This window comes from Genypterus blacodes, unplaced genomic scaffold (genome assembly GCF_046128005.1).
Source record: "Genypterus blacodes isolate CSIRO-AG114 ecotype Tasmania unplaced genomic scaffold, CSIRO-AGI_Gbla_v1 ptg000114l_1, whole genome shotgun sequence".
NCBI lineage: Eukaryota > Metazoa > Chordata > Actinopteri > Ophidiiformes > Ophidiidae > Genypterus > Genypterus blacodes.
In genome coordinates, this window is record NW_027466918.1 from 256,726 (window position 1) to 272,493 (window position 15,768).

Consider the following 15,768-nt stretch of genomic DNA (forward strand, 5'->3'; position numbering starts at 1 on the left):
TTATTAAAATACACAGAATCTTTAGATGATGTCATTAATTAGATTTATGAGCTGAGCTGTAAAAAAACTGACTCCACATGTAGGTGGCGCTGTCTTCCATGTTGGTTGACTCGCCTCTCCTGAACCAGCCTCAGGTCACAGTAAGGTCATATTGCTGCTTTGACCCTAAGAGGAGCCGAGCTGATGGACAGACGCCATGCTGCCGTCCCACTTACTGGACGTTTACATGTCCTCTAAGCTCCGCCTCCTCCTCCTGTAAGACTAACTGGTGCTTCGACATCCCAACAATGCTTTGATGGCGACCTGGTAAGAATAGACACAGGTCCTGGATATGAGGGGGGGGGGGCGGGACCAGGGGGGACGAGGGGGACGGGGGGACGAGGGGACGAGGGGACACAGTCAGTGACACACACACTGTCAAACACAACAGCAGTGTGGAAACTTGCCCAACTCGGTGAGGATGATGGGAGCAGCAGATCTACTCTTCATCACTCTCAGTCACAACGTCTCCTTCATAGGTGAGTCTACATGTTCACTGTCAGCTTCATGTTGCTTTAGTCTTGTAGATCCTAGTTTTGTTCTGAGTGACACTTTGGAGCCTTCAGTCAAAGACATTCATGACCTCATTAGAAACAAACTGAAGTCATTATTGTTTCCTGTCTTGCCACGTTTACATTTCCTGTTTGACTGCTTCCTGTCTGCGTTCTCTGATCCGTGGCGTCTGGTCTCTGGTCTCTGGTCTCTTCTTCTTCTCTGCAGGGAAAGCGTGGCTGTCTCTGCTGCTCGCTCTGCGCCTGCTGCTCCTCCTCCTGGCAGGTTTCTCCCTGTTTGCAGATGAGCAGGACCGGTTCGTCTGTAACACCATCCAGCCGGGATGCTCCAACGCCTGCTTCGACGTCTTTGCTCCCGTGTCCGTCCTCCGTCTCTGGCTCGTCCATCTGGTCCTCCTCTTCCTCCCCCATCTGATGTTTGCGACCCGCGTGGCTCATAAGGTTTTGTCGCGTCCTCCCGTCGGCTCTCCTTTCGCCTCCAGAGAAACGTCTCTGAACAAAGCTCCTCTTCCCGACCTGTCGCCGGGGTTCCTCTGCTCGTACCTCCTGGTCGTGATTCTCCGGATCCTGGTGGAAGTGGCTTTCGGAGCAGGACAGTACTTCCTCTTCGGTCTCTCTATCCCAAAGAGCGTCCGGTGTAACGAGGCTCCCTGCACGTCCGGGGTGGAGTGTTACGTCTCCAGGCCGACCGAGAAGACCTTGATGCTCAACTTCATGCTGGGTGTGTCTTCCTTGTCCGTCCTGCTGAGTTTGGCGGACCTGGCGAGCACCGTGAAGGCGATGGTGAGACGGAGGAAGAGGAGGGAGATGCTGATGGAGGAGATGAGCAAAGGAGAGCAGAGCAGTGTGTTCACGGCGACGACGGTGGCCGAAGAAGCGGACGTCCATCTCAGCAGGAGAGCAAGTCCCAGTGGAAGCTCCAAGAACGGCGCCAAAGATGAGAAACAGACGGTCGACATCGTGCCAAGTGGTGAACTTCCTCGTGCGGACATGAGCAGCGGATCCTCCTTCAAACCTGCAGACGACAAGAGTCAAGAACGCAAAGACACTAAGGCGGACACGACTCGTCCTTCCACTCCGGTGCCGACTCACTTCGTCCTGCACAGCCACCTGAGACCTCCGCTGTCCCCTCGTCCAGATAGAGGACCGCCGCCACTCCCAAGGGTGCCCACGCCCTCGATGGTTACCACAAAGCTCAGTCAGGACATCTCAGGTCATCAGTCTGACAGCAGCGAGTCTCAGGACAGGAGGGCCTGGGTCTAATGCAGGTGAGGGTTTGGAGGATTGGACCATTTTACTAGAAGGAGACCTGAAGGAACGATTCAGGAGCTCAGGGACTTTCCTTCATTTGGCACCAAGGAACCAGGATCCGTTTTGTACCTCAAGTAGAGTCCTGATCCTGGTGCAGGAGCTCTTAGGTTCAGCAACATGAGGACTGATGAGGAGCTTGAGAATTTCACTGAAGGAAATGCGCAATTCTACGCCACATGCTCTCCTGAAGGACCTCAGGCTCTCCTGGAGGACCTCAGGCTCTCCTGGAGGACCTCAGGCTCTCCTGGAGGACCTCGTGTTTCATCCCTTTGGGTTTTGTCCAAACCTTGTACCTTTAAAATAACTCACATGTAGCTTTGACTTGTATTGTGGATAATGTTGTCATTCTTAACTCTGTATGATTGTAAGTTACTAAGTCTTGTTCTTCTTCTGCTCAGCTAGTCGCAGTAGTAATGATCTGTGGTAACGCTGTGGCAGGTGTATCGTGTTTTAGCTGTGAGAGGTTTGACTTTGGTGGCTCAGCTGTTGTCTGGATCATCGAGCAGCAGCCACAACAGACACACTGACCCGACCCCTGACCTCTGAGACGGCCCCTCTGTGACCCCGCCCTCAACTCACCCTGACCTCGCCCTGACCCCGGCTTAAGACAAACCGGCTCAGATGACATTCAGCATCGACATTTATTGATTATTATTATTTAGCTAAATAAACTTGAATTCAAAGCTTTGTCTGTTTTTTGTGACACAATTCCTTAAAAACTCCTCAGAATGACTTTGATCTCATAAATCCACATAAAGGGAAACAGTCTGAGCTTTAACTTGGCTCCAGTTGTTCTTAACAGGTCTTAAATTATGAAATGATGATGTATTTAAATCAAACGTGTGAAGGTTTAAACATTATCTTTCTTCATTCTTAACTTTTCATTTGTGTCTCCTGACCTGAACCTCCGCTCGGGTAACAAAGCCCACAATGATGACAGCGGCTCAAACAGCTGATGAGGTAAATGTGCAGCAGCGGGGTTAAAGCCGTGACCCCGACCCGCTCCCCTCAGACGGGACGCTCTTCTTCTTCTGCTGTGGCATTCAGAGCAGCTGAGCCTCGCAGCAGGAGGAGCAGGAGGAGCAGAGGAGGTGGACGGGTCACACAAGCAAACCTGATGACCACACACACACACTGGGGACACTGTTGTGCATTCCTGTGTATGAGAGTGTAACCTGTGTGTGTGTGTGTGTGTGTGTCTGCTGTCCTCGCTGACCTCCTTGTTGTAAACCTCACATTCATAGTTGTTTGTCCTTGGCAAACTCCAGCCTCCACACACACACACACACACACACACACACACACCTCACGGGTGACGGACGAATGAGATTGAGACGTAAAGAAGAAAAAGTCAACATTGACCTCAGCAGCACATCAGAAGAAACGGCAGAAGCATCAGAAATATTGATTACCCAGCATCCTCTTCACCTCTAAGGCGTGCGTGTGTGTGTGTGTGTGTGTCCCTGGTGGCTCAGACTTGAAATTCAAAATCCATTCCTGCTTCCTTTGATGTTAGCAGTGATCCAGGAGCCTGAATGAGCTGCTGGAGCAAACACAGGCTGCTGTTACTCCCTCTGCTGCCCAGGTGCCCTTTAGCAAAGGCATCTGACCTCATAGGCAGTTTGGCATTTTAGGAATCTGCACTTAAATCCCCTGCGTGTAAGTTTGAGGGCGAACGCTTCATCAAAATCCACTTCTTCTGTTTATTTTAGCTGCCTCGCCTGAGCGCCATCTAGAGCCGCCTGGTGGTCAGCCTGTGACATTACAGTCATCTTGGTATCGCTCACAGTCTGTCAGAGAGCTGCGGTGTATTCATGTCCTTCATGTGTTATGTGTTCATGTCATACGTGAGGAAACTTAAGTTACTTAAAATGAAGATAATTATCCAGAATATTTAGAAACAAATCTGGGAAATCAAGTAAAATCCTTAACATTAAGGGAAAGATGAGCAAACCTCTGCACTAGGCTGTTAATAACAAGCTTTGCCAACATAAACGCTCATTATTTAGCAACTCTGACACTTCATACGCCTCTGTCAAGTCCGCTCAGAGTCCAGAGTTGTACTTCAAAGGGAACATTTCCACCTTAAAATACTTTGTTTAGACTGGTACATATTGTTAATACCTTCTTCCTGCTGGAGCAGCATTGGAGCTCAGTCACAGAGTTTGTGCTGGAGATGTTTCACTGTGCTGCTCCTTCTGCCCCCGCACAGAATGCCAGAAATGACAAACATGACCTTCTGACCTCTGACCCCTGCTGCCCCCGCGCCCAGCATGACTAGAAGCACAAGCATGTGAGATAAATGATCAGATGGGGAGGAGCCAGAGTGGAACCATGTGGAAGATAATGTGTTATTATGAGAAGCAGAATACTAAACTCACCTTTAGTGGATTCATATCTGGACCGAGGTGATGAAGACGAGGACCTCACTGATCTCACTGATTCAGAAATCACAGGATACAAAATCAAGCTGTGCTCTGCTTTCACATGTGTGTAACGCTCTCTGTGGCCCCCTGCTGGACACATTATGTCACTCCATTGTTTAGTAACAGAAAGAGTTTCCACAATCTTAAGAAGAAGCTTTAGAAAACCCCTAAATATGAAGTTTAATTCACATTTAAGGTTGGATTTTGTGCTCAAATACACGCTTCATGTTCTGATACTTTACTGGAGAAAATACTCAAGCAGTTTTTCCCCTTAATCAGTAAAGAAATAATCTGATTCTAACTACAAAATCCCCTTAAACATCTTTCTCCTGTTTTAAATCTCACACTGTCACATTCACTCGTTCATAATTGAATTTCCTCTACCTGCTTCCTCTTGTAATCACAGGATGTTTGGGGCGTCTCCCATCATGCTTTGGGGCCGTGTCTCGTCCATCACCGCCGGCCTGTCAGCTGGAGCCAGATGAAACATTTATTCTCCACGACATCATAAATCAGACGTGACATGACAATAGCTGTTATTGAGGGAGAAACGCGTCCCCGCCCGGCGCTTGTATACATCTTGAAATCACACCATTGCCTCGTGACCTTTAGCAACCCTGAGACGTCTTGATGTGATTTGTTTGGAAGCAGTCAGAGTCAGGCGGCCAATTAGATCATTAGACAAAGACGGCATTCATAAACATCCTAATTAGAGGCGGTGAAGAGGAGTCGGCTTCTCGGGGGTTTGGCCAATCGGATCTCGGCGTGATGAACTCTTCCTGTATCAGCGAGGCGAACGTCTTGTTTACGTTAGAAGGAGATGGATCAGGCATGACCTCTCAACCCATTTCCTCTGTTGATTTTGGCGTTCGGCTTGAGGGAACCTGCCCCTACGCACACACACACACACACACACACACACACACACACACGCACACGCACACGCACACGCACACACACACACATTGTCTCCTCTCCTGCTAAGCACTGGCAGGTCAATTTGTTTGCACCGACTTGGGTAAACTGGAACATCTGTCTGTTAACTTGATGAATGTGATCACAGGAGATGAGCTGAAGCATCATCTGTCACAATTATGTCTCTGGAGGAAATAACAATAATAAAATAATGGCTTGCTTACTTGAATGTGTCACAATCTATTATCTTGTTGATGCACAGCTACAATTTAAACCAATGAGTGATAAGACTGGAGTTCAATCTCGTCTCTCTGTCTTTTTGTTGTTGTCTTCTGACTGCTTGTTCCATTTGAGCTGGTTGGAAACTGAACATTCTCAGATCCGATATGAAATAAGAGAAACATGTAGCAGGAGCTGTAGCAGCCGTATTTACCTCTCTGACCACAGGGGGGCAGCATAACACAACTTGACTCTCCTGCCCTCACGCTTATTCCTAGTGGAGTTTTTCAAGAATTCACTAAGTTCCCGAAGTATTTGTGAATGAATTCCAATAAAATAACCTTCCATAGACAGGCTGTTGTATTATTCTAACAGAACAATGCCTCGTTTGAATAAATATAAAGGTAAACAGCCTCTTTCTAAACAGCTTTCTGACAGATATTACGCACGAGCCATTTAACGTCTCCATACCGGGACGACTGAGGAGGATGATGATGATGAGAGTCCTTCGCTGTCACAGAGAACAGACCACACACACACACACACCACACACACACACACACGTGTCTGTCAGTTTGCTGTCTCTTCTCACTCACGTCTTAATTATCACAGCTACGTGAAAAGAGCCAGGAACCAGAATCTCACAACGAAACCTTAACATCCGGCACACCTCACATCACAACTCTCTATACAGGAAAGAATTAGATATAGATAGAATAGATATGCTCTGAAATCTGCCACTGCTGAGCAACAGAATGTAACGTTTCCACGCATTTCCTGCCCCTTTTCCCTCAAACGCGCCTTAAACAGCCTACTCTCTGTTCCGTGTGTTCGGTTTGAGGTTTTAACGTGAACCAGGTTGTACACAGAGAGCAGAATGTGAGTTAGTAACAGCTTAAACCCTGCAGGGTGGGGGGATTAGAGGAGGAGACCACCTGTGGAGCCTCATTGCCATGTCAAAGCTGCAGCCTGAGCCTCTCAGCGTGTGGAGCTGCAGGTTTACACCCAAACGGCGCACATGGCAGCTCAACAACACAACACAACAACACAACACAGCAGCAGCAGCCAAGCACCTGAGGGCTGCGAACCCATGACAGCTTAGAGGCCAGAAGCACCACGACGCAGCAGGAGGAAATTCAATAAAAGTTTGTTTTATTCTCAAAATAAAAATCTTCTATCAAAGTGGAAATGATACATATTTACAATCTCCTTAATTCTTATATACATATAAACATTTACAACATATATACAGCAATAATTATATAAATACACTTTACGTTCTGAGTTTTTTAAGGCATCGATTCGTGTTCGTGGAGACCAAACAGCCTCTTAATGAATCTTTAGGGTTTAAGACACAAACGGTTCCACAGTTTGACGAGCAGCTGGTGAACTATCGAGCTGAGGGATCTCCTCCAGTCTAATTAAGCTCCGATAAGACGCTGCATTCTTCACGCAGGTACATTGTTCCGCTGCTGACAGTCTCATTATTGAAGAGAAACCATTAGGCGCTCATTAATGTGCTAATTACAACACGCTGATGGACAATCCCAACACAATTACTGCCCCCCCCTCTCTATTCAGCCCCCCGGACGTCACTTGGATCAGGCAGCAGAGGCGCACATGTCACACTTCAGCCACTTGGGATCTGCTAACTTTTCTAAATAAAAATGAAAAAAAAAAGTGAAGAAAATGACCAGAAATGCATTTTTAAGTCACAACTAAAAAAAATAATTCACATTACCGGAGTGCTCAGCATCTTTAAGGTCTCAAAACTCTCAGTTCATCGACTAACTTCCAATAATTTATCACAGATTTCAGTCTTTACGCCTCGTTGTCCTCAGTCTTTCAACCAACTGACAGAAGATTCGAACCGGCAACCCCCCCTCCCCCCTCCCCGCGGTCAGACCCGGGACAGGGGCATCTGTTTGGGGCAGGAGACGGAGCTGGCTGTCCCGGACCTCCACGTCAGTCCGGTGCTCACGTCGCTGTACATGGAGCCGGCGGAGGCTTTGCTCCCCCAGCAGCAGCGCGTACAGAAGGTCCTCCACGAGTCCAGGGTCTTACCGGACCAGATCCAGGCCCCGGAGGTGATCCCCACCAGGAGGCACATAAAGTACTTGAGCATGAACACCGCGTAGTCCGGCCTCGGCCTGTTCTGCTCCGACATGCACGTACAGTTGTGCGTAATCTCCCAAGTTTGTCTGTTGTGCTGCTCGTAAAAGTAACACGCCACTATGACGGTGGCCGGGACGGTGTACAGAACCGTGAACACCCCAATCCGGATCATCAGCCTCTCCAGCTTGTCCGTCTTGGTCCCCCCTTGCTTGATGACGCTCCTGATTCGGAACAGGGACACGAACCCGGCCAGGAGGAACATGGTCCCGATGAACAGGTAGATGACCAGCGGCGCCAAAACAAAACCCCGCAGATTATCCAAATTCTGGTTCCCCACGTAGCAGATCCCGGCCACGGAGTCCCCGTCCACGGAGCTCAGAGCCAGAACCGCGATGGACTTCATGCTGGGGACGAGCCAGGCTGCCAGGTGGAAGTACTGCGCGTAACTGGCGATGGCCTCGTTGCCCCACTTCATCCCGGCGGCGAGGAACCAGGTGAGGGACAGGATGACCCACCAGATGGAGCTCGCCATGCCGAAGAAGTAGATGAGCAGGAACACGATGGTGCACAGCGCCGGGCCGGTGGTCTCGTAGTGGATGTGCTCGGCGCCGTGGTCCCGGTTACACGCCACCTCCTCGTGTCCGGCGATCAGCCTGACGATGTAGCCGACTGACACGAACATGTAGCAGGCGGAGAGGAAGATGATGGGGCGCTCCGGGTACTTGAACCTCTCCATGTCTATGAGGAAGGTCGCCACGGTCGCGAAAGTGGAGATGAAGCACAGGACGGACCACAGACCGATCCAGAAGGCGGTGAAGGTCCTCTCCTCCGGGCTGAAGTACGGGTTGTGGCACGGCATGGCGCAGTTGAGGATCTGTCCCGTCTTGACGCGGTTGTGCAGCGGGTGAGCGTCGCTGCTCAGCGGCACCATGGGCGCACGGCAGTAGCATCCCGGCTCGCAGGGGGACGCCGCCGCCGGCTTGTGCTTCCCGGGAATGACTCGACCGTAGCCGCTCTTCTTCCTCGGGCTGTGCGGCTTCAGGGGCCGGTTGGTCGGCTTGGCCACCACGGGCGAAGCGGTGGTGGTCTGGCTGCGGTTGTCGTCCATGCACAGCGTGTCCTGGTCGCCTTGCTCGGGCAGCAGGTCGCACCGCATCCGGTCCGGCCACGGGAAGCCGTACTGCCTCATGAGCGGGGCGCAGCCGGCTTTAGCCCGCTCACACACACCCCTGCACGGCGGCAGCGGCTTCTTGTAGTCCTCCAGGCAGATCGGTGTGTACATGCTGCACAGGAAGAAGCGCAAGTCCGGGGAGCACTTGATCTCCACCAGGGGCCAGAACTGGTGCACCTCCAGGCCGGCCTCGTCCTGCGTGTCGTGGTTGAACTGGTTGGGCATGTAGGTGTAGTTGTAGCCGATGCCTTTGCACAGCGGCACCGAGATCTCCAGGCACTGCAGCTCCTTGGCGGCGCCGCAGCCCGCTCCGTGCAGGACGAGGCTCAGGAGCAGCGCGCACCAGCCCGGCACGCTCCGCTCCCGTCCCCGCCTCTCCCTCTCCACGGGTTCCATTCCCGGTGCGCGGTTCGTCCTCACAAAAGTCCCAGCGAACTCTGCGGTCCCGTTAATCCAGGGACGCCGCCGAACTCATGCCAGAGCGCAGACAGAGTGATGATCCGCACAACAAGAACATCCAAAACACACACACAGACACACACACACACGCAACTAGCGCTGTGCTCTCACTCAGTATGTGCTCGGGTCGAATCTCCTCAACAGTTTACAGTGATTACTTCGCATCGCACTCTCTCTCTCTCTTCCTCTCTCTCTCTTTGTGTGTGTGAGGCGCTGTGTCTCTCTCTGCACGCTGTGTGTGTGTCCGGAGGGTGCGTTGGGTTTTATACAGCTGGTTGTGAGGACCCTCCCCCCTGCATGGGCGGGGAGGGACAATGAGTCGATCAAGTGTTCTCTGCTATAGGTGTTTGTTTAAAATGTTCACCCTGGAGGAGGTTACGATCACTTTGTCTCCACTACACAAAGAGACTTAGCACATCAAGTACTCAGCCTCCTCCACTTTAACTAACACAACCGAGAATCAGAGATGAGAACACACACATTTTGTTAAAGAGGGAGGAAAGAGAAAGAAGGAAAGGGATAAAGGAAAGGAAAGGAGGGAGGATGTGGAGGATATACAGAGTTTATTAGCGCACCATGTATGTGAAGTCTTCATTCAATATGAAACCAAACCGTTCACAGGTCACAGGTTCAAATCCCGCAGAGGCAAAGTGGAAAAGCCTTCAAACAAAAACACAGAATTACTACCTGCATCTATTTACAGCCTGTGTGTGTGTGAACCACTAAGGACAGGCTGCCAGAGTGTGTGTGTGTGTGTGTGTGTGTGCGTGTGTGTGCGTGTGTGTGCCCGCTAAATGCATAGAAATATACAGTGACCCGGTGATTTGTGTGTGTGTGAGGCGTGGGAGTGAGAGAAAGACGAGTGTTTTTCCATGTTATCACTGAGGTTGAAGAGGAGGACAGGAAGAAATATGATGGATCCAGTGTGTGTTTGCTTTGAGAGTGTGTGTGTCGAGTGGGCTGTGTGTGTATGTGTGTCACAGAAAGACAGAGACAGAGAGAGAGAGACAGAAAGAGAGAGAGGGAGAGAGACAGACAGACAGCGAGAGAGAGAGAGAGAGAGAGAGAGAGAGAGCGCGTTTCTATACGTCTGTAGGAGAAGGTATGTATGTGGGAAAGAAATGTAGCGAGAGAATAACTGTTTCTGTGTGTGTGTTAACCGCACAAAGAGAGAGAGAGAGAGAGAGAGAGACAGAGAGAGAGAGAGAGAGAGGTAAAGTTGAAGCATTCCCTGTGTGAATGTGGGAGAGAGAAAGAGGAAAAAAAGAGGGAAAAGCGAGGGTGAGAGTGTGTTTGTGTGTGTGTGTGTGTGGTCAGGGGGGTTAATGTGGTCTTGTTAGCCCACAGCGGGGGGTCTCCTTGCTCTAATGGGAGGAGGTGTTTGTCTTAACGCCGGTGCCAATGTTTCACTTAGTGCCTGCTGAAGCCTCATGCTGGGCCGGCCATTACTGCGACGCACTGCCAGGCCAAACAAACATTACAGTGTGTGTGGGTGTGTGTGTGTGTGTGTGTGTGTGTGTGTGTGTGTGTGTGTGTGTAAACAGTCCCCCCCCCGCCCCGCTCAGCCTCGCTTAAAGAAAAAGGGCTGACACAGGCAGACACTGCATTGTGATAGCACTAATTAAAGTCATTCACACTTCTGATTGGCTCTGTCCGCCTCTAATGGCAGCTTGGCAGACGGGCGCGTTTCCCCTCCTGGAGCCAATCCACAGGTTTATCACCGCGAAACAAGCTCGCCTGACCTGTGGCGTTTGCAGAGGGAGGCTTGTTTTAGCTCCGTCTCGGCCCTCAGATGCTGCAGGATAAGCAGCCGGCTCACCGAAGCGCTAAGAGATGACTTCCTGTGATTGTTCTTCACGTTCTGGCGCTCAGTGTGGGGACGAAACCAGGCAGAGGAACATTCGCCAACTCGATTTGAGGAGACGAGGCTTTAGGTGAAGCTGACGTCTTACATCAGTGTGCACCGTAGTGCTGCTGCAGGGATCAACATGATTCTGTATGAGCTTCTTTATGTTCTGATATGAAACATCTCCTCCTCTTCACGCTGTTATGTAGTCTGTAGTTTGTAACTGTGCAGGCTCACGCTGGGCCAGGCGGCGTCCGGCCCAGCCAAGGAACCGCAGGTGAAAGTCTCAGGGAACAGGTGCCTCCTCCCCCTCCTCCTCCTTCTCCTCCTCCTCCTCTTCCTCCCACCGGGCCAACAGAATAGCATAGCAGAGAGAGAGCGAGAGAGAGAGAGAGTGAGCATCGGTTTACACCAATCGCTGTCTATCAGAGTGGAACCCGTATTGATTAACAAGGCTGATAGACTCGGCGGCCCCAGCCACCAACTGTCGACTTCTCCTCCCCGCCTTCTGTGTGCGGCGCTGATAGCGGGTGTAGAGTTACCCGCTGGCCCCTTGCATACCACGTTTAAAAGGGTGGAAATGGAATTACTGCATCTGTTTAGAAGTCGATTTCTGCATTCTCCGGCCCGGCCCCGGCCCGGCCCCGGCCCGCCACTCCTCTATCTCCCCTTCCCTCCTCCTCCTCCTCCTCCTCCTCCCCTCCGATCTTCACTCTCCCAGGGCTCTCAAAGTTCACGATGCCAGTGAAAGAGGCGAGGGTGGGTGGGGGGTCCGGGCGGCGGGTGGGGGCTTCTCATAGAGTTACGCCTGCACACTGTGGAACTCTTATGTTTGTCTGCGTCGCCTCCTCATGGGAAACTTTGCGGCTCCTGATCCTCGGACGTTCACACACAAAGACACAAACAAAAGCACGACGTCTTCAAATGAAACCTGCAGGGGTCGACTCTGTCAGCCAATCAGAGCCGTGCGTTTGTCTGACAGCAGGAAGTGACGCCTGCGTGGTGGGCAAATCAACTTCCTGCTGCTCGGTGACAAACTTTGAACGTTCCTGACCGCTGTTCAGTTTAGATTATGAACTCTTATCAACGAACATAAACAAATGAACACTCTGACCAGGATTCACAACAATATAAATGCTTCTTAAGTCATTATAAAGGTATAACGGTTGATGCAGCTGGTGGTTTCCATGTTCGGACGGACCGCTTCCACGACATTGACGTGACTTTGCTTCAGACGCTTCCTTCTCTCTTCACACAATAAATCAAAGTGTGTGTTTTTTCCCCCCCCAGCTTCATCTTTATTTTGATTTGATGCTTATTATGCAGGACATGAATAAACCAACCTGACCCACTTTCAACGAGACCAACCCACTTTCTTTGGAACATTTTTCCCAAAGTTGGCAAATAAATAAATAAGTGTCGCCGGACTCCCCGGGGTCATTTCAGATGATTTAAAACTTTATATATATATAAATGTGTGTGTGTGTGTGTGTGTGTGTGTGTGTGTGTGTGTGTGTGTGTGTGTATTGGAGCAGAGGCCGGCGTGTAATTAGATCTGACGTATGACTGGAAGATAAGACACTGAGGGACCCGGGACTTCTGTAGATGTTTACTTATCTTAAGTTTAGACGCAGGCTCTCAGACGCCACCCCTTGATCTCACAGGGAACTTTGCCGTCACAGAGTTCTCAGCGGCCAGATAAATATTTAGAGTATAAACCGCTTTATGAAGAGTTTAAGGGAAAGAACGCCCGCCTCCATGTGAGCCCAAAGAGTCTGCGGAGAGACAGACAGGCAGGACAGCCAGACCAGGGAAAGGGACAGGAGTTTGATTTGATCTGATTTGGCATTAATCGCTTTGCAAAATTGTGTAAAATAAAAACAAACGCTCCTAACTCTGCTGGTAAGTTTTGATTTCCTGGCGACCAGCAGGAGAAACTGAAAGAGACACTTACTCTCACCTCAGCATGTTGGAGGAAGAACTGAGATAGAGAGAGAACAAAGTAACGTCTCAGTACATGTGTGTGTGTGTGTGTGTGTGTGTGTGACATCACTGTGAGAGCACTGTAGAGAACCTCTTAAAATGCAAATACTTCAAGCACCAGTACCTCTAACTGTACCTATATGCAAAGTCCTGGCCTTAAAGGTGTAAACTTAGATGCATCTGAGTAAATGTACTTCGTTTCTTTCCACCTGAAGTCTGTTTGACATATTTACCAAATCTGAGTCTCATTTTGTGGAGTTTTTGACCGGACTCATGGGAAACTGCAGGTCCCGACCACGCGTGTGTGTGTGTGTGTGTGTGTGTGTGTGTGGTGTAGGTCCTGACCACGTGTGTGTAAGCGTGTGTGTGTGTGTGTGGTGCAGGTCGCGCTCAGTGATAAATGGTGGATTCCTCCCTTCCTTCCTGCAGCAGGTTACATTCCTCTTCCGTTGGCTGTGTTTGCTTTGTGACTGACTACTAATCAGCTTGAGGCGGGTGTGGGGCGTAAAGCCTTCACCCTCCACATCACACACACACACACACACACACACACACCCACACGCTTGGACACATTGGAGGTGTGTGTGTGTGTGTGTGTTGTATTGGCTCACCTTCCTTCCGCTCGTTAACTTGAACAAATAGAGACACACAACCCGCCCACCCAATCAGTCTGCTGCTAAGGCCGGATCATGACAGCCAGGTCCACACACACACACACACACACACACTACAACGCTTCCCTGCACAGTATGACATCATCACACACGTTTAGGTTTCAGTTATGCAACCTGCAGGAGGATCAGAATGTCAAAAGAAGCGGTCACCTATGATGTCATTGTTTGTAACGGCGCCGTCATGGAGCAAACTGGTTCCACCCATGAAGATCCAGTCAGACTGAAATGGATTGAATGGAGTAAAGTCACAGTGCCTCCCCAAAGTTGGCGCCAAGTTGAAGCCACGACAAACTGAGTGACGTAAAATGAGACGGACACACCGACTGACAGGTGATTGATCCTCCTAATCGACTCGGAGCTTCAGGAGTGAGAGCAGTTTGCTTGTTTCGCCCTCACATCTGACAATACAATCACTATCACTAGTACTCCATAATAACTCAAACAAAAAACGTTTCCATGGATGCGGGCAGCTGGCGTCGTCTGGCCATTTGTCTCCATTTGTCTCCATTTGTCTCCTCCGCCCTTCTTAATCCCTCGGCCCGGCGCTGTAGTTTAAATTTGGAGCGAGCAGACGGGACGCACTTGTCCCTCTGGCGTCGTTAAAGCTCCCGCAGCGACAGGAGGCCCCGCCCACGCTCCTGTTTATAACCACGCTCTTTCTTGGGTGGCGATGACGTCTTCCATGCTGTAAACACACTCGCAGGTCGTGGCTCTGCACACACACCCTGGGGTTCATTAGGCGACGTGGGCCGTCGGCAGCTCGGCGACCTCGACGTCGTTTGGTGTTTTACGACCAGCGAGGACGCAAACAGAGACGAGAAGGCGGGAAGAGGAGGGGACGTTTGAAAGCCGGCAGTGTTAAGTGTAAACACAGCGTCGCTCTGTGTGTAGATGAAGGGCCGTGGTGCGTTTGAGGTCATTTTGAAAACATCAGTGAAATCAAAAGGAAAACTTTGATGTCATGAAATAACTTTGTTAGCCAAACCCCGTCGTGTCGACTGACGACGATCCGGATCAGTTTCCCCACTCAATCTAAGATGAATGTCGTTCCGGACGGCGGCGCTGAACGTTCATCCAAACATTTCCCGCTGTAAAACCGAAGGCGCAAACTCGCTGAGAGCAAGTCATCCGCCTCACCGGACGAAAGCCGCGGAACATTTCGGGAAGATCGACTTTCCACAAGTGCCCGAGCTGTGCGAGTGTAAATGTTTGAAGAAGAGATAAGTAGCCTAACATCTCCTTAGCGCTCGGGTTCCCGGAGCTTTGCCCTCTCCCACTCAGGGAATTGGGGATTTGGCAGCTTTCCCTCAACTTAGACGAGCCAGACTTGTTTTTATCTTTCTATTCTTTATACTGCTGCTCAACCTGTTGGCCCCTTTTTACTGCCGTCCTTCCAACTCGGAGCAGTGAAGCTGGAAAAGCCATTTAGGACGGATATCGGATGAAGTGTGTGTGTGTGTGTGTGTGTGTGTGTGTGTGTGTGTGTGTGGGTGTGTTGGTGAGTTGTGCTTAAAATAACGCCTGAAGGAGAGAGAGAGGCGTAAATCTGAAGGATGTGGCTATTTCCTGGAGGGTTCGAGTGGCCGTGTCTCCTTCGTTTACACGTTTGGCAGGAAGTTCTACAAATACGGACGACAGGTTAACAAACAGACACACACACACACACACACACACACACACACACGTTCCCAGCTAATATTTACCCATGTCAGCTGCTTAAGTAAGAGCTTCCCTCTGCATCTAAGTGTGTGTGCATGCGTAAGTATGTGTCCACATTTTGGCTATTTGCATGTTAAGGAGCACGTCTATGTGAGCAGAGGTCACGCCGCACTGCATTGTGGGTCTGGCTGCACTTTTCTTTTGTTTACGGTGAGCGGCTGCAGCAGAGTGGACGATTAAGGTGATCCAGTCTTACATTTTACCCTTAAAATTAAGTAAAGAACGTTGCTTTATTTCAGTTCTCGTCTTCTTCTTCTGCAGTATTCCGCCTATTTTCCCGCCTCTCTCCACTCTTGGATGAATTTCACGGCTTCTTACTGATTATATGGACGGATATTAAGCTGTCACTCATCCAAAATGCTCCACCACCGCGAAGTGA

The 15,768-nt window shown here is 50.3% G+C and overlaps 2 protein-coding genes across 2 annotated transcripts; one reads left to right on the forward strand and one right to left on the reverse strand.

Moving 5' to 3' along the window:
• Nucleotides 1–463: 463 nt before the first annotated feature.
• On the forward strand, nucleotides 464–1,814 carry LOC143009739 (gap junction delta-4 protein-like). The gene is made up of 2 exons (XM_076161807.1): nucleotides 464–518; nucleotides 760–1,814. The coding sequence occupies exons 1-2, from the start codon at nucleotides 464–466 to the stop codon at nucleotides 1,812–1,814; spliced, it is 1,110 nt and encodes a 369-aa protein (XP_076017922.1).
• A 4,739-nt stretch (nucleotides 1,815–6,553) lies between these two features.
• LOC143009736 (frizzled-8-like) lies at nucleotides 6,554–9,392 on the reverse strand. Its single transcript, XM_076161800.1, has one exon. It carries the CDS (start codon nucleotides 9,102–9,104, stop codon nucleotides 7,323–7,325), a length of 1,782 nt encoding a protein of 593 aa, XP_076017915.1. The 5' UTR covers nucleotides 9,105–9,392; the 3' UTR covers nucleotides 6,554–7,322.
• Nucleotides 9,393–15,768: the final 6,376 nt, after the last annotated feature.